General features: G+C 43.2%; 2 protein-coding genes across 6 annotated transcripts in view; one reads left to right on the top strand and one right to left on the bottom strand.

Annotated features, from left to right (window-relative positions):
- LOC309793093 (uncharacterized protein) overlaps positions 1 to 23284 on the bottom strand; it is a 48504-nt gene extending 25220 nt beyond the window's left edge. The window contains exons 1-5 of one of the 4 annotated variants that reach the window (XM_082603331.1): positions 23177 to 23284; positions 22819 to 22897; positions 19841 to 19917; positions 19426 to 19464; positions 18790 to 19218 (exon numbers count right to left, since the gene is read on the bottom strand). In XM_082603331.1, the coding sequence (XP_082459457.1) occupies positions 19105 to 19218; positions 19426 to 19464; positions 19841 to 19917; positions 22819 to 22897 (309 nt within the window). In that variant the 5' untranslated portion in view covers positions 23177 to 23284 and the 3' untranslated portion in view covers positions 18790 to 19104. Of the gene's footprint in view, positions 1 to 8717; positions 8938 to 18789; positions 19465 to 19840; positions 19918 to 22818; positions 22898 to 23176 lie in introns of those variants that run through there. The other 3 variants (XM_082603332.1, XR_014291877.1, XR_014291876.1) reach the window with 3 other exon arrangements.
- Positions 23285 to 23346: 62 nt separating this feature from the next.
- COX10 (cytochrome c oxidase assembly factor heme A:farnesyltransferase COX10) overlaps positions 23347 to 26171 on the top strand; it is a 110618-nt gene continuing 107793 nt past the window's right edge. For both annotated transcript variants that reach the window (XM_082603322.1, XM_082603323.1), the window contains exon 1: positions 23347 to 23436. In XM_082603322.1, coding sequence (XP_082459448.1) covers positions 23394 to 23436 — 43 coding nt within the window. In that variant the 5' untranslated portion in view covers positions 23347 to 23393. The remainder of the gene's footprint in view (positions 23437 to 26171) is intronic.

Here is a 26171-nt window from a genome sequence, read left to right as displayed (position 1 = left end):
TTTGTGCCAGTACCATATTGTCTTGATTACTATAGCTTTGTAGGATAGTCTGAAGTCAGGGAGTCTGATTCCTCCAGCTCCACTTTTTTCCTGCAAGACTGCTTTGGCTATTCGGGGTCTTTTGTGTCTCCATACAAATTTTAAGATTTTTTGTTCTAGTTCTGTAAAAGATGCCATTGGTAATTTGCTAGGGATTGCACTGAATCTGTAGATTGCTTTGTGTAGTATAGTCATTTTCACAATATTGATTCTTCTAATCCAAGAACATGGTATATCTCTCCATCTGTTGGTATCATCTTTAATTTCTTTCATTAGTGTCTTATAGTTTTCTGCATACAGGTCTTTTGTCTCGCTAGGTAGGTTTATTCCTAGGTACTTTATTCTCTTTGTTGCAATGGTAAATGGGAGTGTTTCCTTAATTTCTCTTTCAGATTTTTCATCATTAGTATATAGGAATGCAAGAGATTTCTGTGTGTTAATTTTGTATCCTGCAACTTTACCAAATTCATTGATTAGCTCTAGTAGTTTTCTGGTGACATCTTTAGGAATCTCTATATACACTATCATGTCATCTGCAAACAGTGACAGTTTTACTTCTTCTTTTCCAATTTGTATTCCTTTTATTTCTTTCTCTTCTCTGATTGCCGTGGCTAGGACTTCCAAAACTATGTTGAGTAATAGTGGTGAGGGTGGACATCCTTGTCTTGTTCCTGATCTTAGAGGAAATGCTTTCAGTTTTTCACCATTGAGAATGATGTTTGCTGTGGGTTTGTTGTATATGACCTTTATTATATTGAGGTAGGTTCCCTCTATGCCCACTTTCTGGAGAGTTTTTATCATAAATGGGTGTTGAATTTTTTTTCTGCATCTATTGAGATGATCATATGGGTTTTATTCTTCAGCTTGTTAATATGGTGTATCACATTGATTGATTTGCATATTTTGAATAATCCTTGCATCCTTGGGATAAATCCCACTTGATCATGGTGTATGATCCTTTTAATGTGTTGTTGGATTCTGTTTGCTAGTATTTTGTTGAGGATTTTTGCATCTATTTTCATCAGTGATATTGGTCTGTAATTTTCTTTTTTTGTAGTATCTTTGTCTGGTTTTTGTATCAGGGTGATGGTGGCCTCATACAATGAGGTTGGGAGTGTTTCTTCCTCTGCAATTTTTTGGAAGAGTTTGAGAAGGATGGGGGTTAGCTCTTCTCTAAATGTTTGATAGAATTCACCTGTGAAGCCATCTGGTCCTGGACTTTTGTTTGTTGGAAGATTTTTAATCACAGTTTCAATTTCATTACTTGTGATTGGTCTGTTCATACTTACTATTTCTTCCTGGTTCAGTCTTGGAAGGTTATACCTTTCTAAGAATTTGTCCATTTCTTCCAGGTTGTCCATTTTATTGGCATAGAGTTGCTTGTAGTAGTCTCTTTGGATGCTTTGTATTTCTGCAGTGTCTGTTGTAACTTCTCCTTTTTCATTTCTAGTTTTATTGATTTGAGCCCTCTCCCTCTTTTTCGTGATGAGTCTGGCTAATGGTTTATCAATTTTGTTTATCTTCTCAAAGAACCAGCTTTTAGTTTTATTGATCTTTGATATGTTTTCTTTTTTTCTATTTCATTTATTTCTGCTCTGATCTTTATGATTTCTTTCCTTCTGCTAACTTTGGGTTTTGTTTGTTCTTCTTTCTCTAGTTCCTTTAGGTGTAAGGTTAGATTGTTTATTTGAGATTTTTCTTGTTTCTTGATGTAGGCTTGTAGAGCTATAAACTTCCCACTTAGAACTGCTTTTGCTGCATCCCATAGGTTTTGGATCGTCGTGTTTTCATTGTCACTTGTCTCTAGGTATTTTTTGATTTCCTCTTTGATTCTTCAGTGATCTCTTGGTTATTTAGTAATGTATTGTTTAGCCTCCAATGTGTTTGTGTTTTTTACGTTTTTTTCCCTCTAATTCATTTCTAATCTCAGAGCGTTGTGGTCAGAAAAGATGCTTGATATGATTCAATTTTCTTAAATTTACTGAGGCTTGATTTGTGACCCAGGATGTGATCTATCCTGGAGAATGTTCCGTGTGTACTTGAGAAGAAAGTGTAATCTGCTGTTTTTGGATGGAATGTCCTATAAATATCAATTAAATCTATCTTTTCATTTAAAGCTTATATTTCCTTATTTATTTTCTCCTTGGATGATCTGTCCATTCGTGTAAGTGAGGTGTTAAAGTCCCCCACTCTTATTGTGTTAATGTTGATTTTCTCTTTTATAGCTGTGAGCAGTTGCCTTATGTATTGAGGTACTCCTATGTTGGGTACATATATATTTATAATTGTTATATCTTCTTCTTGGATTGATCCCTTGATCATTACATAGTGTCCTTCCTTGTCTCTTGTAACATTCTTTATTTTAAAGTCTATTTTATCTGGTATGAGTATTGCTACTCCGGCTTTCTTTTGATTTCTATTTGCATGGAATATCTTTTTTCATCCCCTCACTTTCAGTCTGAATGTGTCTCTATGTCTGAAGTGGGTCTCTTGTAGACAGCATATGTATGGGTGCTGTTTCTGTATCCATTCAGTGAGCCTGTGTATTTTGGTTGGAGCATTTAATCCATTCACATTTAAGGTAATTATCAATATGTATGTTCCTATTGCCATTTTATTAATTGTTTTGGGTTTGTTTTTGTAGGTCCTTTTCTTCTCTTGTGTTTCCCACTTAGAGAAGTTCCTTTAGCATTTGTTGTAGAGCTGGTTTGGTGGTGCTGAATTCTCTTAGCTTTTGCTAGTCTGTAAACCTTTTGATTTCTCCATTGAATCTGAATGAGGTCCTTGCCAGGTAGAGTAATCTTAGTTGTAGGTTCTTCCCTTTCATTACTTTAAATATGTTGTGCCACTCCTTTCCGGCTTGTAGAGTTTCTGCTGAGAAATCAGCTGTTAACCTTGTGGGAGTTCCCTTGTATGTTATTTGTCATTTTTCCCTTGCTGCTTTCAATAATTTTTCTTTGCTTTTAATTTTTGACAATTTGATTACTATGTGTCTTGGCATGTTTCTCCTTAGGTTTATCCTGTATGGGACTCTCTGCACTTCCTGGACTGGGTGGCTATTTCCTTTCCCATGTTAGGGAAGTTTTTGACTATAATCTCTTCAACTATTTTCTCGGGTCCTTTCTCTCTCTCTTCTCCTTCTGGGACCCCTATAATGTGATTTTTGTTGCGTTTAATGTTGTCCCAGAGGTCTCTTAGGCTGTCTGCATTTCTTTTCATTCTTTTTTCTTTATTCTGTTCTGCAGCAGTGAATTCCACCATGCTGTCTTCCAGGTCACTTATCCGTTCTTCTGCCTCAGTTATTCTGCTATTGATTCCTTCTAGTGTAGTTTTCATTTAAGTTATTGTATTGTTCATCTCTGTTTGTTTGTTCTGTAATTCTTCTAGGTCTTTGTTAAACATTCCTTGCATCTTCTTGATCTTTGCCTCCATTCTTTTTCCAAGGTCCTGGATCATCTTCACCATCATTACTCTGAATTATTTTTCTGGAAGGTTGCCTATCTCCACTTCATTAAGTTGTTTTTCTGGGGTTTTATCTTGTTCCTTCATCTGCTACATAGCCCTCTGCCTTTTCATATTGCCTACCTTTCTGTGAATGTGGTTTTTGTTCCACAGGCTGCAGGATTGTAGTTCTTCTTCTTTCTGCTGTCTGCCCTCTGGTGGATGAGGCTATCTAAGAGGCTTGTGCAAGTTTCCTGATGGGAGGGACTGGTGGTGGGTAGAACTGGCTGTTGCTCTCGTGGGCACAGCTCAGTAAAACTTTAATCCCGCTTGACTGCTGATGGGTGGGGCTGGGTTCCCTCCCTGTTGGTTGTTTGGCCTGAGGCAACCCAACACTGGAGCCTACCCGGGCTCTTTGGTGGGGCTAATGGCGGACTCTGAGAGGGCTCACGCCAAGGAGTACTTCCCAGAACTTCTGCTGCCAGTGTCCTTGTCGTCACAGTGAGCCACAGCCGCCCCCCACCTCTGTAGGAGACCCTCGAACACTAGCAGGTAGGTGTGGTTCAGTCTCCCCTGGGGTCACTGCTCCTTCCCGTGGGTCCCGATGTGCACACTACTTTGTGTGTGACCTCCAAGATTGGAGTCTCTGTTTCCCCCAGTCCTGTCAGAGTCCTGCAATCAAATCCCACTAGCCTTCGAAGTCTGATTCTCTAGGAACTCCTCCTCCCGTTGCCAGACCCCCAGGTTCGGAAGCCTGACGTGGGGCTCAGAAACTTCACTCCAGTGGGTGGACTTCTGTGGTATAAGTGTTCTCCAGTTTGTGAGCCACCCACCCAGCAGTTATGGGATTTGATTTTATTGTGATTGCACCCCTCCTACCGTCTCAGTGTGGCTTCTCTTTTGTCTTTGGATGTGGGGTATCTTTTTTGGTGAGTTCCAGTGTCTTCCTGTCAATGACTGTTCAGCAGTTAGTTGTGATTCTGTTGTTCTCGCAAGAGGGAGTGAGAGCACGTCCTTTTACTCCACCGTCTTGGTTCAGGAACCATTATTTTCTAAATAGTCTAAAATTGCTGTTTTGATTTCTTCCTTGCCCTGGGTTATTTAGGAAAGTTGTAAAGGGCCACGATGTTTATTTTTGTGTGTGTGTTTATACTAGTGTTAACACATTTTAAAGTGTTATTGCTGCATTTTGTGCCTGTATAATTCCTATGATTTGGAATTTATTAAAATGTTTGTGTCCTCTAATCTGATTGGTACTTGTAAATACTTCATGACATATGATGTAGTCTCTTTCAAGAATATTTTTTTTTAATTTACATTGCTTTTTGAACTTAGTAACAATGATCACTTAAATGTCGACATTTTTATGCTTTCATTATGCATCACCATTCTTTTATGCATTAGTCTCTTATTCTTCAGTTCTCTGCTATGGCTCATTTCTAGTGAGCAGGACATTTCTGGTCATTTTTTTTTTTAGGACTGGCATATATGAGGCATATTTTCTGCATCCCCAAATATATCTAAGAAAGTCTCTGTCACATTTGCCCATACAAAATACTGGCTTGATCTAAAACACTTGAGCTACATTTTTTCCAGCAGAATTATGTTTTAATTGCTTCTTTTTATTTTGGTGTTTCTGTTTGTGGGGGGAAAATATGCCTAATTCTTTCCCATTATATTTAAATTCCTTGAAATTAGAATTTTAATTCAGATAATCTATGCGTACTTTTATTAAATTTGCCTAACATTAATTTTGTCCTTTGATTTAAATATGTAAATCTTTCTCCCATACAAAATTCGTGCATAATTTTTTTCATTATTGCTCTTCTTTACTGCTCATTCTTTCCTGTTGGAAATATTTTTGTGTGTATATGAGATCTTGTGATTTTCTCTTCAGAATCTCTCTTCTATAACTGTTAGGTATATTTTTAATTAATAGGTATATTAGGCATATTTTTAATTAATATGCTTTTATGGGGCAGCTTTACGTTTTCAGAAAAAACTGAGAGAAAGTAGAGTTCACATGTGCTCCTCACACTTCTCCTAATTACCCCAGTTACCATTATTAACATCCTGAGTTACTGTGGTCATTTGTGACAATCAATGAGCCAATATTGGGACTTCCCTGGTGGTGCAGTGGTTAAGAATCCGCCTGCCAATGCAGGGGACATGGGTTCGATCCCTGGTCCAGGAAGGTCCCACATGCCACGGAGCAACTAAGCCCACGTTCCACAACCACTGAAGCCCTCGCACTCCAGGGACCATGCTCCGCAACAAGAGAAGCCACTGCAATGAGAAGCCCGTGCACCACAACGAAGAGTAGTCCCTGCTCGCTGCAACTAGAGAAAGCATGCGCAGCAATGAAATCCCAATGCAGACAGGGAAAAAAAAAAAAGAGCCAATATCAATATATTATCATTAACTAAAGTCTACAGTTTACATTAGGGCCATCTCTCAGTGGTACACATTCTATAGATTTTGATAAATGTATAATGTATAATAACATGTAGGTCACCATTATGGTAACCTGCAGAATAATAGATTCATTTCCCTAAAAACTCTCTGTTCTCTACTTATTATTCTTTCCTTGTACTCCCCAAACCTTTGGCAACTTTAATCTTTTTATTGTCTCCATAGTTTTACTTTTCGAAAATGTCATATAGTTGGGATCATACAGTATGTCGCCTCTTCAGACTGGTTTCTTCACTTAGTAATACACACTTAAGGCTCCTCCATGTCTTGCATGGGTGATAGCTCACTTCTTTTTAGTACTGAATAACATTCCATTGTCTGGATGGACCACAGTTAACCTACTAAAGGACATCCTGGTTGCTTCCAAGTTTTGGCAATTATGAATAAGGTTTCTGTAAACACCTGTGAACAGGTTTTTATGTGGACATGAATTTTCAACTCATTTGTATAAATACCAACGGGCACAATTGCTGGATCATCTGGTAAGAATATATTTAGTTTTGTAAGAAATCGTCAGTTCCACTTTGGAACTGTCTTCCAATGTGGCTCTATCATTTTACATTCCCAGTAGCAAAGAATAAGGGTTCCTGTTGCTCCTCATCCTCACCAGCACTTGGTACCGTCAGTGTTCTGGATTTGGGGCCATTCTAATAGGTGTGTAGTGGCATCTCATTGTTTTAATTTACATTTCCCCTGTGACATATAAAGTTGAACATCTTTTCTCATGCTTATTTGCTATCTATATATCGTCTCTGGCAAGGTATCTGTTCAGATCTCTTGCCCATTTTTAATGGGTTGTTTTCTGATTTTTCAATTTTAAGAGTTCTTTATACATGTTGGATACTGGTCCTTTATCTGATTTGTGTTTTGCAAAGATTTTCTCCTAGATTGTGGTTTGTCTTTTTATTCTCTTCATAGTGTCTTTTTTGCAGAGCAGAAGCTTTTAAATGATGTTGTATCTAAGAAGTTATCATCAAACCCGAGATCACCTAGATTTTCTCCTATGTTATCTTCCAGGAGTTGTGTAGCTGTACATTTTACATTTAGTTCTATGATCCATTCTGAGTTAATTTTTTGAAAGGTGGAAATTCTGTGTCTAGATTCGTTTTTTCGCATGTGGATGTCCAGTTGTGTCGGCAACATTTCTTATATATATTTTCAAGTAATTTTTTTCAATTTATCCTGTAAGTTCTTGAACTTGTTGAACTTTTCCTTTAAGTCACAGTGAAAAGGGCCATGAACCCACAATTGGCTAAGTTACCTCCATCATTGTAGAATAGAAGTTTGGATTAGAAGATAAGTGGTTATGAAAAAAAAATGGAATAAAGTACACCAAAGAAGATACATTTCTTGCTTCCCTGTATCTGTGGCCTGAGAATCATACCTGCTACACTTTCTGACCAGTTGTGTACCATTACTTATTTCTGAGACAGAGATTTCTAATACCATGTAACATCATGCGTTAAATCAGCACTAAGTGCATATTTCTATATTTCTTAACTTGGCAAATGAGGTGGTTCATTAGAAAAAGGTGGGGTTATTGGTTTGATTATTTTTTTTCATGGCATAATTCTCAACAGCAATCTTTAAGGAGTTCTTAAGCAAATTCAAACTTTCCTGACACTAAATAATGGATATATACTGAAGTCGTACATTCTGGACAAAGTTTTCTAATAGTACAAATATTTCATAATTTCTTGATACAATAATAATCTGTATTAAGTACTGATTTTTCTGTCAATTCTTAAAATACCTTAAGGTACCTAAGCTCAGTGTGTTCGTCTTCTCATTTTTAAGGAACAAATTAGTTTGAGTTCAAATGAAAATAGGACAAAATTAAAACAAAATAGGACATTTGACCCATTTTATAAGCAGCAGCCTAGTAAATAAAGGCAGGCATGGTAAATAAAGGTCTCCAGCTACCTTCTCTATAATGCAATGGATGGAAGTGATGAATGAAAAATAATTTTCCTATTTGGCTTTTTCTAAACTCTCTTCATCTTTCCAGCATTTGTACCAAATTCACCCTAGTTATAATTTGAAGGGGACAGTCATGGAAAAGTCCTAAGAGTGTCATCAAGTTCGTTTCCTAATTGAGACACATTTTTTTCTAATATCGATTTTTTTCTTATGTTTTCTGTACTTAAAAGCCTCTACTAAACAAAGAAAACTTTCTGGTAAACAAGGAAAATACACATTATTTAAGTTTCTCTTTCACATAAATGCACATCTCATATGTGCACATATTCAGACATATACCCTGCAATCTAAAGTACCTGAGTCAAATCAGTCATTAACACCAAATGCATAATCTGTTTCAAATCAGAAATGTTTTATTTTTACTTTCTTACTTCTCCCACCTCTCACTCCACCATATTTGTATAATTCCCTCTATCCTTTCCACTATGCCACATCCTTTACCTTCTTGAAATCATAGTGTAAAGTGACCTCTTCCAGAAAACTTTCCCCATATAAGTGTACCCTCCCCTTTACAAAAAGCTCAGCTTAAGTTATTTGTCATCCTCCACATCACTGTTAGACACTGAATTTCAGCTGCAATTTACATGGAGTCCATGCTACACTCAATGTTCTACTCTATTCAGTCACATATTCCTTGAAGGCACAGAGGTAGTTTAGATGTCAGGACTTCACGTTCCAAAGGTTAGGGCTACACATGGAGCTTCCAGGAAAACCCCCTTTTGGCTTTCTCTTCTTCCCCTCTTTGCCAGGAACAGGAAATAGTGACCAGAGTATGGTGGCTATACCTTGTGATCCTGAGGATGGAAGCACTTGTGGTAAGGATGGCTGAACTGAAAGACAAGGTGCGTCCTCCATTCCAACACTGGGCTGTCCACTTCTGCGTATCAGCTAAGGTTCCATCAGAGAAGCAGAATCCCTACAGAGTCTGGACCTTAGGCTATCGCAGGAGCAGCTTAAGCAGAATCTGTAAGGCTGTTGTCCTTGCACCCGATGCTGGGCTGGAGGCTGCAGGCAGTGGAGAGAGGAAGATGGAAATGAGGAGGAAGAGAACAAGCGGGACCCACAAGCACAACCCAGAGTCCCTGGGGACAGACTGAACCAGTGTCAGATCTCACTGCCTCTGACCTTAGTGGTGTGAATATCCTTTAGAAACTGGGCACCTTTGTCACCGAGCTAAATGGGTACACCTGGCCCAGGTGCAGGTGTCAGAGAAGCTGAAGGCGGATCCAAGAAAAGATGGAGCAGCTGTGGGCCCAGGTGCTGGCTCACCTCGTTGTGTGATAAGGTGAGTCAGCAGGTAATGACAACATGTGTGAGCTACACAAGGGCTGCGATGGCCCTTCTATCTCCAAATCTCCCAGAGAAGCTCTCTGCGACCCACTTGACCTGGAGATACACAGGAAAGGTCATTCTGGGATTTGTAGTTTAACACAGCCTGGTTGATAGAAAGCCATCATGTTTTGGATTTCTTTACACTTTCTCTTGTCTATACCACCTTATTTGGGACACCATTATCAGCAACCAAAATGTAATTCCTAGCCAATACTGGACCCCTGTAAGTAAATGTTGACCAATAGTTGAACTAGATAATGAATAAGATGTGTGGATCCAGATGACTTCAACAGAGAATTTTCTTGTCTTGATAATATGTAAGACATCACTTTAAAAAACAAAAAAATAAATAACTTTTTTCTGAAAATCTTAAAGAAAACCATACTTTACTGAATCACTTTGTTGTACACATGAAACACTGTAAATCAACTATACCTCAATTTAAAAAAAGAAAAGCACACTTCAAAAAGGAAAAATTAAAAGGTCATGGACCTGACAGAAAAGAACAGAAGGCAGGCTGGGAAGGGATGTGGTTATCTAACTGGTCATGAAACTCCTGGCTAAGGGAAGTACAGGTTTGTAACCAAAACTCTGAAATGTTAGTTCCAGGATGAAAGAATACTATCACAGTGCCAAGTCTTTTTTAAAAATACGGTTGTTTTGTGTATGGCATAAACTTTTGCAACTTGAGCATCTATGATTTAAGTCTGCTATCATCCTGTTAATAGTTGTTCCTTGTAACTTCTGAATTATTTCCATACCACATGTGTCAGGTGGACCTTCAGGGACTGAGTTAAGCTTCAGGGCAGATTATTGGAGCAGGCAGGATGCTCTCCCAGGGGGAGCCTCAGATTGTCATGTGGATTTGAGAAGGTTTAGGCTAATCCAATAGGGAGCCCTGGAAGAGCCCCACATTGGGCAGAGATGGCCAAGCCCTAGATTCATCTCATGCTCAGTCATTGGTTGGCGGCCTTCTAGAAAGAATGTGGTCTCGGCTCAAAAGCTGAGTTGGATCTGGAAGGTTCTAGAGTCAGGGGCTGTGAGCTCCCTTGAAGTGGGATCTGAGCTGCCCACTTCTGTGTCCACTGCAAAAGCACAGTTACTAATAGACACACCCTTTCGACATGATAGAGGAACCCACTTCTCAAAGCCCAGCTGATAAGGAGAATACTTATTAGGGCAGAGTGACTTGCCTCAGGTCAGAAATTAATTGGAAAGAGCAGTTAAGAAATTAATTGACTTTCCGAAACTCACTGCCCTTGATTTGAGCTGGAAGGCCTTGCTGAGTTCACACAGACCTGAACCAGGTTGGAGAGCCTACTGACATCTGTCCACAGTGCTCCCCAGTTCCAAGTTCGGTGACTTTTCTTCCTGTTGCGCACACACCATCCAGATGATTCATGCGCTCACGTTTTCCCGGCTACTCCAGGTCCTGTCCTCCCAGCACCCCACCTCCCCTGACTCACTCCAACTTGTTTCACTTTGTAGGTCCAACCACCTGAGAAGTAGCTCCTCAGACATCACGTTTCCCTAACACCCTAGCTTCCCATCACAACGGACCTGCTCTGTTTTCATTTCCTCGGTAGAAGGATGATGACTTAGGCTGAAAAGCTAATCGACACTGACTCATGAAAGCACACCAATCACCTTGTTTGCGTCTCTAGCACTGAACCCAAACAAGGGGTCAAGTAATGGGGGAATTTAAAAACATTTGTTCATGCCCATGTTGGTGAAATTTTGGACAAAATTGGTACGTATTTATCCTTTACAGTGAGAAGGCAGCAGCTCACACTAATGACAATGGCCAGTTACAGATTTTACTCTCAAAAGGTACTCATTCCTAAGTGGTGACTTCAGCAAGTGGACAATGGTTATTTATCAGCCTGTTCGGAAATTTTGATATTGTGAAGGACTTTCTCTTTCTATACTTTAGGTTTTCTACTCTAGATAGAGGAGTAGAAATAGTAATAAAATAACAATTAAGGACCTGCTAGATACAGAGAATGGTGCTTGGTACTTTAACTGCACCATGGGTTTAATGCAGTTGTCCTAAAAGCTATGTACTATGTTACCATTTCACAGATGAGGATCAGAACGGTTAAGTGGCCTAAGATCAACCAAGCAGCAAATTGTAATGGTCAAGCCTGCTTCAGGTCAGGTCTATCTGGCTCCCTAATCTTTTGCTCTATTCTCTCTCACCCCACAATTCACAAATTACATAGAAGAGTTTCTAAGACTTCCAACTTGAACTCCATAGCTGCTAGCATTTGCAGTGTCTCATAGTTGGGGTAGGACAGTGGTGGGATTATAAAGAAAATAAGATTGGCCATGCATTGATGATTGCTGATGCAATTATATGTACCCCTATTTGGGGAGGGTCAACTCTCTGCTTTTTTTTGTTTGTTTGTTTTTGTTTTTTTTGCGGTATGTGGGCCTCTCACTGTCGTGGCCTCTCCCGTTGCAGAGCACAGGCTCCGGATGCGCAGGCTCAACGGCCATGGCTCACGGGCCCAGCCGCTCCGCGGCATGTGGGATCTTCCCAGACCGGGGCACGAACCTGTGTCCCCTGCATCGGCAGGCGGACTCTCAACCACTGCGCCACCAGGGAAGCCCTCTGCTTTTTATATATTTGAGGTTTTCCATAATAAACAGAGGCTTATAGGGCTGTTCATGTTCCATAAAGACATTCAATGGATACAAACGGCTCACCCCTAACTGGGACATTATGAGGGCTCCCCCCATCCCAACTGGCTGCACACACACACACAGAGTCACACACTTTAAAACATCTTCTAGCATGAGCAGTGCAGATGTGAATTAGTCCTCACGGTGCAAAGCAGACGTCTGGAGACCTTAGCATCTCCAACACGGACGGTGTGAGCAACCGAGCCTCTAGCACGCGTGAATCACAGCACTCGGCCCCGTTCACCGCCTCAGTTCCTCTTCGTTTGCTCAAGCCCAGCCAAACCCAACCAGGGATCACCAGTGGAGAGAACTGCAAACGCAAACTGTGAGCAAATTCGGAGAAAGCCCTCGATTTAGCCGTGAATGATGGTGAGGAGATATAAATAAACATTGCTCTCAGCGCAGGTTCTGTCAACACCTCGGCGCCCCGCACGGACTCCTCCAAAGGTAAATGAGCGAGCGTTACTCATCCCTGGTGAGCTCCAAAAACCACCTGATGGGGCACACGCTGTACTTGGCTTAGCTTGTTTGCAAACCTCAGCCCTTGGAATAAAGCTACCAGAAAGTATGCAGCCAACTCTGAAATATGTGTTTTCAGGCAGCCATGAGGGCACAACAGTCATTCTCTTTTTTTGATCCACACGTCAGATCCTGGCAGTGGCCACTCTGGGAGTCTCACAGTTTTTTTTTCCCCTCCACCTTCTCCATTTTTTTAATTTAGTGAGACACACTTATTGCAGAATACATATATTTTTAAATACAGAGAATGAAAAAGAATATTTTAAATTGCCTTAATTCTATCAACCAGAGGTGACTGCTGTTAATTTTGAACGTATGTTTCTAGAATTTTTTAAGGCATATATAAACTCTGAAAAATTAAAATAGGAACATACTGTAGGTAGTTTGCTTTGTTCATTCAAATATAGCCTATGAACATTTTAATGCCTATAAACAAACTTTACAACAATATTTACAATGCCTGTGCATAAGGACATAAAACAATTTATTCAGTCAAAACATACTGGATATTTACCAAGAATTATTACTGAACATTTAGGTTGTTTTCAAACTTTTGCTCCTAAAACTGAGATTGGATGATGATTTTAATAAATAATTATTTCTACAAATGTACTATTATTATTATTTATTAGAATAAATTCCTAGAAGTAGAATGCCCAGGTAGAAACTTTTGGAGACTTTAATAAACTGCCCTCCAGAGAGAGTGCAGTTGTCAGTATCCACACTGGCCTGATTCCAGAACCTCCACAGTTTCCAAAATCCATGGATGCTCAAGTCCCTTATATAAAATGGTGTAGTATTTGCATATGACCTATGCACATCTTACCATATACTTTAAATCATCTCTAGATTACTTCTAATACAAGGTAAATGTTATGTAAATAGTTGCTGGTGTGTAGCAAATTCAAGTTTTGCTTTTAGGAACTTTCTGGAATTTAAACAAATATATTTTCGATTTGAAGTTGGTTGGATCCATGGATGTGGAACCTGTGGATATGGAGGGCCGACTGGATATAAATGTATACTCCCCGTCACCCTGCACCCTAACAGCACCAATTATCACTTTTTTTAATCTTTGCCAATTCAGTAGGTAGAAGACTATACCAGTTTTTCTGAATTTGTACTTTGACCCTAATGATATTGAAATTTTTATGTTTATCAAAAAAACCCATGTCTATTCATTCATATAATTTTGTGCATTTATCATTTATCTCTAGAGCTGTTCACATGTTAATAGTGGTACTCCCTTGTCTGTCATATGTGATGCAGTTGATTTCCTCATTTTTGATTGCCTTTTAGCTTGATCTGTTGTTTGGGACAGAGAAGTTTAAAATTTTTAGGTTAAAAGAAAAACGCATGCATCTTTATGGATCCTTTGACCTAAGTCACGCTGAGACAGTCCTTCCCAAGCTTTTATTTCCCTCTATTAACTCATTTAAACTTTTCAATCCATCTGAAATAGATTTTGGAGTTCAGTGTGAGGTAGACTTAACATTCCTCCCAAGTGTTGATTCGGTGGCCCCTATGCTAAATGTTTCAGCTAAATATTCTTTTCCATACTTATTAAGGATGCTGCTCTTATCTAAATATGCTAAATGTGTATATACCCTTTGGTCTGTTCTTAGACTTGTCATTTTGTTCCAATGATCTTGTTATCTATTCTTGGGCAAGCACCACCAAATTATTTTAACTGGAGCTTCACAATACATTTAACACCTTGGTGGAGAGCCCTGCCTTATTCTACTTTACTTTCTAACTTTTCTTGGTTATTCTTGCTCATTTATTCTTCCTGAAGAACTCTGGGGTTATTTTATTAAGTACTGTGTCAGGATTATGTTACAGCCCTATATTATACTGGAGAGAATTAACATCATTACAATATTATCTCTCCTGATACAGAAGCATGGTATGCCTTTCAGTTTATCCAAGTCTTCTTTTATGTCCCTGTGGCAGAGTAATACCCGTATGTTTCATTGCTTACCTACATTTCTCAGATGCCCTTGCATTGCAGTTATGTTAGGGACATTTGATTAGTTCTGAGCAATGGATTGGGAGTATAAAAGACATTTGCCATTTTTGATGCGTACACGCGAGTCTCTTTCTTTGATAAGGTGGTGACCATACAGGACATGTTGAGAATGGTGGAGCCACAACACAGAAGCAGCCTGGATCTTTGTGCTCGGAGGATGGCAGCGTTGACGAGTCACCCAGCTTGCATCAAGCTTTAAGTGAGCAAGAAGTAAACCCTTTTGTTGGAGTCAAGTCATTTAGATTTGAGGACTTGTTACCATTGTATAGTCCCTTAGGAAAGGTTGCAAATTTCTTATTCAGTGTGTCTTCGGATTGATATCTCTGTAGTTACTGTGATAGTGAAATTGTGATTTGATTTACCATAGTATTACTTCATACCATATAGAAGGTCCGTGTGCCTAGCAGGTGAGGAAGGGAACAGATATGGGGGAAGAACTTCACCATGGTGCCTCAAAGTCTCTGTACCTGATTGTCATTCTAGCTTACCCTTAGCTAGGGCTCTAGGGCAAAGGCTCCAGGGCAGCATTTCCCAACTCACACCCACTTCCTCAGTTTTAAGCCAGCTTCACAGCTGCCCTTCTTTACTTAGTCCCGGAACTCATTCCAAGTATAAGTGTGATTGAACGCTTCAAGCAGCCTCTGTGTCTGTACCTGATACACTGGCTTCCAGATTCTGTTTGTCCTGGCTCCCAGCCCCTCTGGCTCTGAGTTTGGGGAGGGAGGTACTGGTTGAATTTTGCTAGGCGGCCCCTCCTCTTTCTCCATACATGAGTCTCACCCTTTATATGTCATGGATCGTAGACTGATGGGTTCTTTTCTCACTCTGGCCTCACCTGTACTCTAATTTGCAGAAATTCTCAGAAATTATAGCCAAATGGGCAAACCCTCAGTTTGAAATGCAGACATGTTCTTTTTATAGAGAATTGGGGAGGGAGAAGTAATTAAATGTGCGAATGCAAACCATTATTTTAAACTAGTGGTCCTTTCATGGATATTTTCATGAGAACTTGGAAAGACTAAGTGGAAACCCCCAGATGTCAGCAGAGGGAATAAGTTATCTCCTTCCTTCTACCCTCTGTATGTGGAAGGGAGTAGCAACTGCAAAGACTGATTTTCCCACTGAAACTTTCCTGAGAAGATGGAAATGATTATGGTCAGTTTCAAATCATATTCCCCCCCCCCCCAGTGGCATAAATCCTGAATGCTAGCCCGAACACATTTTCACTTGTCCTTCTTTAGGTTCCTGTGGGCTCCTGATTCTCAAACACCCATTCATGGGTGAGATCTTATCTACAGAAAAAGTTCTTCGCTCCTCTGGGGTAAAATATATTAAATACAAATATTTTTTCCATAAAGCTAAACTATTCCATTTAAGTAGCTATCAGATTATATTCTTTTAATATTTTTGGCATTAAAATGATCAGGGCTTCCCTGGTGGCGCAGTGGTTGAGAGTCTGCCTGCCGATGCAGGGGACACGGGTTCGTGCCCCGGTCCAGGAGGATCCCACATGCCGCAGAGCGGCTAAAACACTTCGGGCCTCCCTGGTGGCGCAGTGGTTGAGAGTCCGCCTGCCGATGCAGGGGATACGGGTTCGTGCCCCGGTCTGGGAGGATCCCATATGCCGCGGAGCGGCTGGGCCCGTGAGCCATGGCCGCTGGGCCTGCGCATCCGGAGCCTGTGCTCCGCAACGGGAGAGGCCACAACAGTGAGAGGCCCGCATACCGCAAAAAAAAAAAAAAAAAAAAAAAAAAAAAAAAAAAATAAAATAAAATGATCAATCTTTTATGAAGCCATTACATGAACACTAGATGGTAGTTTGATTTGTTATAAATGCCTTTACACAGTTAAAAGCTGGCAATCCCTATGTTGGTTTCTAAATTATTTTTGAGATTTTTCTCTGGTCTGTATAATCTCAAACCCTCTGAACCACTGGAATGTATCTTCAAATAGTTTTTCAACACGTGGAATATTTTCTGAGCCCTTGCATTTCTGAGAACACCCGCCTGTCCCACTGAAAGAGAAATTGCTGGGTATAAGGTTCTTAGCTCATAACTTTTTCCCCCTCAGAACACTGTGTGGAGTCACTTGGCATCTCTAACTGTTGCAGAGGAAATGTCGGAGACTCACCCAGAGTTTTGTTCTCTTGTAAATAAATTGTTACTGAACAGTTGCAAGATTTTTCTCCCCACTTATTTCACCTCCCCCTGCTTGAGGCACTGCAGCACACGTCCCCGAGTGCCTTCCCGAGACAGGATATGTGGTGGCTGACGGCCACGGGGCCAGATTCTAGCATCACCCAGGTTCAAATCCAGTCCTGCAGTTTACTAGCCATTGTATCCTTGGATAGTGTTATGGGTTGAATTGTGTCCCCTAGAAAGACACGTTGAAGTACCCCAGGATATGGGAATGTCAGCTTTGGAAATAGGATCTCTGTAGATGTAATCAAATTAAGATGAAGTCCTTAAGGTGGGCACTCATCCAATTAGACTCATGTCCTTAAAAGAGAGAAATTTGGACAGAGACACACACAGAGCATAGAATGCCTTGTGAAGACAGACACAGAAGGAAGACTGCCATGTGAAGACTGAGGGAGAGATGGGAGTCTGGCTGACACAGCCTGGGAACTGAATGCCTGAGTCTCTCAGAAGCTGGAAAAAGGCAGGAAGGATGCTCCATAGAGGCTTCCGAGGGACCATGGCCCTACTGATACCTTGATTTCAGACTTTAGGCTCCATAACTGGGGGACGCTACACAACTGTTGTCTTAAGCCACCCAGTTTGTGGTACTTTGTTATTGCAGCCCTAGGAACCTAATACAGATTTCTCAGACTAGGAGCTTCGATTACTTTATCTATAAATGTGGATAATCGTCTGTTAGCTGTAAGGTTGTTGCAAAGGTGAAATGTGATTAGATGAGACAAGGTACATAAATTCTGGGACACAGGAAGAATCTAAGAAATAGAGGGGGTGTCTGTGCTGTTATCATCATCATGGCCGCCATCACCATCATCACCATCACCATCTTCCTTGGGGACTCTTTCTCCAGGGAATGCTTTCTTTCTTTTTCTGTACTCTTGACATTTTACACAAAGCTTATGTGATTTTTTAAAAATAATAAAGTCATTTTGCTTAACTCTGGATTCCCAGGCCCACCCGCAAAGATTTTTGATTCAGTAGGTCTCCGGAATGAGTATTATTTGAAGGTGTCCAGACATGAACTCTCATTAAGTATTGGAAGTGCAATGTAATTGAAGTGGTGGACCTGGTATTAGTATTCCTGTTCTATATACCCAGAAACTGAGGTCAAAGGAAATTGAACCCAAGTCAGAAAACGCAAAATCAAGTGATTTTTTGAGGCCAGACTACAATAACTTCACTTGTTTGATGAAATGTGAAACTCTAGACTAGTATGAAAAAATGCCAGATAATGAGGACTGTATAATACATAAAATATGGGAGACGGCCCAATATTAGGATTAAGAACACATCTCTTGTAAATCAGGCAGGTTTAAATTCTAGTTGTGGTACTTACTTTCTAGCTATGTGAATTTGGAAAAATTATTTAATCTTTTAAAATCTTTTACGGTCTCAAGCTCTTCATCTGAAAATGGGAATGAAACACATCTGGGTTCTGGAGAAAAGTAAATGATGTCATGATAAAGCACTTAATGCACCGTAAATGCTAAAGAAATGGCATATTTTTGCAAATATGCATTGATACTTATTTCAAAAAAGAAATCAACATCTTCATTTCCTGTTATCAATTGTCTTAAAGGTACAAATGCAGGGAGAAAGAAGATCCATAGATGAGAACTAATAACTAATTTTAGAAAAGATCTGATGTTTATGCTTTCCTAGTAGCTTGCTAATTATTTTTGTTCTGAGAATAACCTTGCTGGGATTCTTCTTATTAATTTGCATTTAGCAAATCTCCTTGTACCTTGGAATTCTCTAGTTTTATAACACTGACAGGTCATTTACCAGAATATGTAAGAACCGTTTTTAAGAGTTCCTGGTAGCTAATAGAAAAATGTGTGTTTAGGTGTTTAGGGATGTTCTTTATGGATTACGATTTTCTCAACCAGTAGTGGCCAACAGGATTTGTTTCCTGCTACACTTGGAGCATTCCACCATACTCTTCACGAGGCTTCAAGATTCCAAGGAGGAGGAAACCAGAAAAGGGATACTTTCCTGATGTGGGGAAGCAGGACATTTTGACATCAGCAAAGGAACTGGGTGCACAGTAAACAGCCAAGCAACAAGACAAGAAGCTAGTCTGCACAAAACTGCATCTTGTATTTGTTTTATTTAAACCGTTGTGGGTTTATATCCTATTGGAAACAGCCACCATGTCGAGTTTGTGTTATTCTTGTTAGACACGGCCTGCGTTTCAGCGGTCTGGCGTGATCTGGGTTGCTTCTCCATGCCGTCTTCCTCAGCAAGCTCTGGTGCAGGTCACTCGGCTCCCTGGCCCCACCCCTCAATGTCCCATCAGGGACGCAAGAACCAGAAACCCGGAAAGTAGCTTAAGCAGAACAGTATGCTTATAGCAGTAAGTCTGCAGACAGATGTTCCAGGCTTGGAGCAGGGGCCCAACAAGTTCATCTAGAATCTGGGCTCTCTTTTTCCTACTCCGCCTTCCCCGGCATGTTTCTTCATCACTTCACAATTGCGAGACGGCTGCCTCAGTGCCAGGAATTCCACTTTCAGCCCTGCTTCCTGAGAATGAAAGGAAGGGAAAGGCCCAGAGCACCACCCTTTACACACCTTCAGTAGTGAATGAGGTTTTTCCTAGCAAACTTGTCTGCAGGTTTCTCCTTCTCTCTCTCTAGTCAGAACTGGGTCACATGGCCTCCCCGGCTGTCAGGAACTCTGGGCAACTGTGGCTGAGATCCCTCTGTTTGACTGGAGGCCATCGTGACTCACCTCCTGGGCTGCAGGTACTGCTTCCCTTAAAATCGTGGCCTGTTGATTAATGAAGGTGAAAGGGTGCGGCAGTGAACAGAATTTGCTCGAGTGCATTTCCCTGCGGCTGTTTCATTTTCCTGCATTCCTGAACTTCGCCTTTCACTTACGATGTCACCAAGCTCCTGTATGGAGTCAGCCCTGGGGTGTAGAGCTGGAAAAGGTTACAGCTGAGGGGTAATGTCTGACTGGAGTGTCCTTGGACCAGGATCCTTACTGGTCACCTTGGAGGAACTATTAAAGAGATCTGAGGAATTGGTTTAGGTTATTCAAGCTCATAGGAGGCTGATTTGCAAACCCTAATCTGTACACTTACAGTGGAACATCTATTCACCTAAGAACTCACAGCAGTTATCTGTCCTGGCTCCAAAATTACCCTGTATCTGGTGCCTGGTGGTGCTGGAGCTGGGAGTCTGCAAACCACACTCCTGCAGGCTCTCTCACCGCTTGGCTCTGCCAAGATGGGACAGCGATGCTGCAGGACGGGGAGGGCAGGGGTCCCTCCTCCCACCTGCTTCCCGTCTGCCTGCAGCCCCTGGGCACCTCACTCCAGTGCTCCTTCACCCCAGCAGCAGCGGCTGAGGCCACGTACAGCTTTTCTAACACCTTAAGATCCAGCTTGGTCAGGTCCCCCGCAGAGATCACAGCATCAGTAGAGCAGTGCCTGTTCCTCTCGGTTTCCATACTGTAATAATCTTGACCTCATTCCCCATCATCCAGTTACAGAGGTGGTAGCTGCTTTCTGAAGCTGCTACCTCTGTGACACTTAAGAGTTCTTTTTAACCCTTTCGACTGCCTAATTAACACTAGTCTCCTGACCTGACTTGACCCAGCATCACCACCATGAAGCCATGGCCAAAGGCAGGGTCTTGAAATACTCCACGCTTCCCACACCTGAGTTGCCTACTGTAGCAGTGGTCACCTTTGCTAAGCCTCCAGAGGAGGACAAGCGTGGGTAAAAGCCAGTTTATTATCACACTGAGGCTCTGGACACACACACTTATGTGAGAGCCCCGACGCTGGTGAGCAGAGCTACATCTAGTGGGAGCCCAGCTCACTGGAAGGAGCCTGAGCATCGGCCTTTTCACAGCAGGAGGGAGGCCTCCCTCAAGCAAGAAGCAAACCAGGCTTGTCTTGTCACCACCTACCCCCAACATCACGGGACCGGGGGAAGAACCCTGTCTTTCTATTGTTGAGTAAGTATGTCTTCATTTCTCCATCTAGGAGTGGAACTGCTGGGTCATATGACAGCCCTTTATTTAACTTTTTGAAAAACTGCCAAACTGTTTTCGAAGGCGGCTGCACCATTTTACATTCCCACCAGTAGCACATCAGGGTTCCAATTTGATTTTAAGTCTTCTCTGAATGCTAATGCTGTTGACCACCTTTTCATGTACTTATTGGCCATTTGTATATCTTCTTTGGAAAAACTCTATTCAGATCCTTTGCCTATCCTTGGGCTCTGAAATCTATTTTGCTTTTAGATGGATAATTCTGTGCTAACTGATTACATCCTGCATACTAGGTTGGGATTTTGCCTAGAGGAAGCTATGTCTGTATCTATTGCAGTAAATTCATCAAGGCTTTGAGAGAGTTAGCATCCACTCAGAAGTCACATCAGACGGAATAAAATGCAGATTGGATTCTGTACAGACTCTCCAAGGAGAAACTTTGAGATTCTGCTTTCAAATTCTGAAGCAAATCCACTATAGGACAAAGTGGGAGTTGAGGGCAACTTGGTTTTTAACTGAGTGCTAAGCCATTATCTAGGTAAATCGTGATAACATTATTATTTTTTTCTTTTTTTTTGCCGTACGCGGGCCTCTCACTGCTGTGGCCTCTCCCGTTGCGGAGCACAGGCTCCGGACGCGCAGGCTCAGCGGCCATGGCTCACGGGCCCAGCCGCTCCGCGGCATGTGGGATCTTCCCGGACCGGGGCACGAACCCGCGTCCCCTGCACCGGCAGGCGGACTCTCAACCACTGCGCCACCAGGGAAGCCCACCTATGATATGCTTTAAAAAGAAAATTACGTCCGTTCCATCTATTCCCCACCCTTTCTAATTTAATAGGTCTGGAGGCGGCTCAGGCATCTGTAATTTTTAAAGCCCTACGGGTGATGCTGACAGGCAGCCAAGGTTGAAATTCTCTGTGTTTTACAAATCACAGAGGCTGTGACTCTTCAAGACGCTTGGGTGAATAAGGCCGTAAGGCACGGTGGAAATCACGTGGTAACAGGTATCAGGGGTTCTGGTATTGGTCTGGAACTCAGCAGCTAGGTGACTTTGGGCAGATAAAACTCTTTGAGCCTTAACTTGTTATTCAAAAGAGGTTACCCTGGGGCTTCCCTGGTGGCGCAGTGGTTGAGAGTACGCCTGCCGGTGCAGGGGACACGGGTTCGTGCCCCGGTCCGGGAGGATCCCGCATGCCGCGGAGCGGCTGGGCCCGCGAGCCACGGCCGCTGAGCCTGCGCGTCCGGAGCTTGTGCTCCGCAATAAGAGAGGCCACGGCATTGAGAGGCCCACGTACCGCAAAAAAAAAAAAAAAAAAAAGTTATCTTTTCCTGTGGATGTCAACACCGAACGTTTCTAAAAAGCACATGGAAAATTACAAGGCGTTTTGAGAACTTTTAACGTAGTATTTAACGCTGTTTACCTCTTCAGGGAATATCCTTTCCCTTCCTTGTACGCAGGAAAAATCCACTGCTCCTCCAAGTGAGTACCAAGTTTAAATCTCCGAAGCCTTCGCTGACCAACCACACAGAACTGCTACCTCACCTGGGTTTCTGCAGCACTTTCTACATCAGCCCCATCACACTGACCTTGCTAACTGACAACCCCTCTCGCCCCACTGGTACCGTGTCAGCTCTCACACAGACAGGGGGTCTCATTCTTTTCGGTACCCCCGTGCCCGGTAATGTTAGCCGAGATGACCCACATGACCACCTATCACCTTATCATTGAAGACAGACAAATTACCCTCCTAGAACCCAGTTACCTATTTCTTCTCTTTCAAAAGCCGAATCTTTTTCCTTCAGTGCACTGTTAGTTGCGGAACTCCAACACCAAAACCGGAAAAAAGGAGGAGCGCTGAAACCTGCCCTCTTAATCAGACACGAATGATAACTTATCAGTTCTTGGCCGTGACATGAGTCTGGCTGGGTACCCACTGCAGAGACATCATTTAATTCTCTCAACCATCTTATGGGACATATGCTATTATGATCCCTGTCGCACAGCGACATAACCGAGGTTCAGGGGACTTAGGTCATTTGCTCAAAAGGTCAGGAGACCGGGAGGTGGAGCCAGGAATACAGAGGTCACTCCAGAGCCCGGAATCTTAAACTCTGCACGCACCTTCCTCGTCCCGAGATGCTCCTGACGACTCCTCGGCGTGGCTCAGGGGCCAGGAGCCCGCGTGCGTCGCTCCCCGCATCTGACAGCGAATATGGTAAAGCTGTAACTGATGGGGCTGGAAGCTGGGGGCACAGTCCCCAGAACCATTTCCTCCCGGCGCCTCGGCGGCCCAAAAGGATCCCGGAGTTAACTGCAAGCGGCCCGCAAGCAGCCCGAGGCCGGCCCTGCCCAAGCGCCAGGCCCCTCGTGTCCGGCCAGGGATGCCGGCCTCGGGGCGGGAGGCGCGAGTCCGCCGTCGCGCGCGGCCTTTCCTCGGAAGCCTCTGCCGCCCAGCGCTCCTCGCGCCCCGCGAAGGTACCTCAGTTCCCGGGCCCTAGGTCCAGCGCGCTCCGGCCGAGCGGCCACTCAACGCCCCTCAGGCCACAGGCCACCACTTCCGCGTCCCGCCCGCCGGAAGTGACGAACCGGAAGCTCCCGCTTGTCTCACGGGGGGCGGGGAAAGAAGATGGCGGCACCCAGCAGCCGGTGAGGAGAGAGGACGCGGGGACCCCGGGGGGCCGCCGGACTCGTGCGTGATGGCCGCATCCCCGCATACTCTCTCTTCGCGCGTCATGACAGGTACTGTGCCCGTTCTCGGCCACCACTCTGGGGGAATTTTCTTTTCTTTGCCACGTGTGACGCCGTGGTTCCGCCTGCCTGCAACCTTGGGAGCCCTTGGCGAGGTCGGCGGGGCACCAGTGCGGGAAGTGACTTTTGGAGTAGCCTGACGTGAAGAGGCCACGGAGCTAGGGTCTAGTCTTGCACTGGGGCCCCGGTGGTCTGCACCGTCTCCATCTCCTCCTCCCCCCAGGGTGGTGGGCGCGATGTCTGGTGCTTCTTTCAGTTTTCAGAGACTGGAGGCTGCGGGAGACAGGACGGAGTAGAACCTGGGGGCTCCACGAGCCTCTTGGCTTATTAGAGTCTTAGGTCCTAGCCATTTGTAAGTTACTCGTACGTCCCGCTTGTAAGGACCGGGCAAGTGCTTTTCTCCCCCACCCCCCAACCCGGAAGCCTTGTTCCAGGATAAAGCGTCATGATGGCGATGATAAAGATGATGACCACCTCGGACAGCGGGCCATAACCACCCCCTGACCCCCAGACTTTTGTCTTTCTCCATTAGCGTGATCCCTGATATAATCCCTCTACGCCAAGGACCTGTCACAGCTATATGTTGAAAGTGGGATGCACTTGCCTGCCCCTTGGCTCGGTCTCAGCTCAAATGTTACCTGTTTAGAGAGGCCTGACCACCCTATCTAAGGGGAGCCCCCCGCCCCTCTCTTCTTGCATCACCCTGTTTCTTTCATGATGGTTAGCACAGTCTGTAGTTGTTTGTTTATAACCGGTGTATTACGTGTTTCTCCGAACTAGAAGATTGAACCTTGTGCAGGCAGGGACAGTATCTCTCTGGTTCACCTCTGTGTCCCCAGTGCCCGACACAGTACCAGGGGTACATTGTTGGTGCTGAATAATTACGTGTGAATGAATGAAATTTCTCCTGATGGAGTTATTAAACTGGAGGTTGGGAACTGTTTTGCCCCCCTCTCCCCTGTAGTTTAGGATGATAACTCATGGGTGACGAATGTGTTGCTGGTGGCCCATGTTGGCGGTGGACTCCCTTTGGGCCTATAAAATGAGGCAGTTCAACTAGATGATCTCAAAGGTCTCTTCTGGTTCAAAAGGAGGGCAGCAGGGTGAGAAGTGGGAGTGTGTATAGATGAAACAAGATTGGCAGAGGTTTGGTAGTTGTTGAAGCTGGGGGCTCATTGTGTTCTTCTGCTATTGCGTATGACTGGGATTTTCCATAATGATATATTTTATTTAAAGGGTCTGTAGTTCTTTTTGAATTTCTTTGTTGCCTTCTCCCATCCCCGACTGTGCATGTTTGATCCCTACCCTAGACACTCATTCTCAGAGAGCTCATCCTTTCTTAGTGCTTGAATCATCACCTCTGTAGGGAGGTTTTTCCAGTGTGCATTCCTCAAGATTGGCTGCTTTTCTGCCTTTCAGTTCTGTATTTTCAGCTTCCTATAGGACAAGTCTGCCTGACTACTTAGAATTCCCCAGTTCAGTAAGTGGGCTGCATATGGTCCACATGGTTTGTTGCTGGACCCGTCTTTTTTTTTTTTTTTTTTTTTTTTTTTTTTTTTTGCTGTACGTGGGCCTCTCACTGCTGTGGCCTCTCCCGTTGCGGAGCACAGGCTCCGGACGCGCAGGCCCAGCGGCCATGGCTCACGGGCCCAGCCGCTCCGCGGCACGTGGGATCTTTCCGGACCGGGGCACGAACCCGCGTCCCCTGCATCGGCAGGCGAACTCCCAACCACTGTGCCACCAGGGAAGCCCTGGACCCGTCTTTTTGATGCAGGTATGGGGGGAATTAACAGACAGCTAAGCTTCCTGAAGCTATGAACATAATTGCCAAAAGATCTGCTAGTAAGTGGTCTGTGCAACCTGCTATGATCCACTTGGAAGATCCACTGTAAGAGCTTGATATGGAAGCAGCATGGGGGGAAGGTGGCGGAAGGGTATATAGGGACTGTATCAGGTATCTAGTGGTCATGCCTGACTGTTCTTCTAAAGCTTCAAAGAATTTTATAGCCATTAAAAACTTTTCAGGACCTTTCAGCTTCTTATCTGTGCACTTCATTTTTAAAAAAAATAAATTTATTTATTTATTTATTTATTTTTGGCTGCGTTGGGTCTTCGTTGCTGCGCACGGGCTTTCTCTAGTTGTAGTGAGCGGGGGCTACTCTTCGTTGCAGTGTGCGGGCTTCTCATTGCGGTGGCTTCTCTTGTTGCGGAGCACAGGCTCTAAGGCGTGCGGGCTTCAGTAGTTGTGACACGCGGGCTCAGTAGTTGTGGCGCACAGGCTTTGTTGCTCCGTGGCATGTGGGATCTTCCCGGACCAGGGCTCGAACCCGTGTGCCCTGCATTGGCAGGCAGATTCTTAGCCACTGCACCACCAGGGAAGTCATGTGCACTTCATTTTAAAAGCCCTACAATCATGGCTCAGTGTTGATGGTGAATAGTGGATATGATCATATGTTTCCAGATTTTTAATGCATCTATTATAAGCCATGTGTATCTTCAAACCTACAGTTGTTTACATGGGACCAAATGTCTTTAAATTTCTGGGCACTGATTCATAGAGATATGACGTGTTTTGCCTAAATGAAGTGGTTTTTTCATCATTTAAAAGTACAGTTTCCTAGCTGTTTCCCCCCCCCCATAAAATCTCGGTTTTAACCCACATAATCTTGAGAGATATTTTCCAAAGTGGTTCTTTTCCTCACAGGAACATGCATTTCTCATTGGAC

Source organism: Mesoplodon mirus, assembly GCF_964341445.2.
Source record: "Mesoplodon mirus genome assembly, chromosome: 18".
In the NCBI taxonomy this organism is placed as follows: domain Eukaryota; kingdom Metazoa; phylum Chordata; class Mammalia; order Artiodactyla; family Ziphiidae; genus Mesoplodon; species Mesoplodon mirus.
Note: the sequence above shows the minus strand (reverse complement) of the source record. Positions and strands in the feature narration are given on the sequence as shown.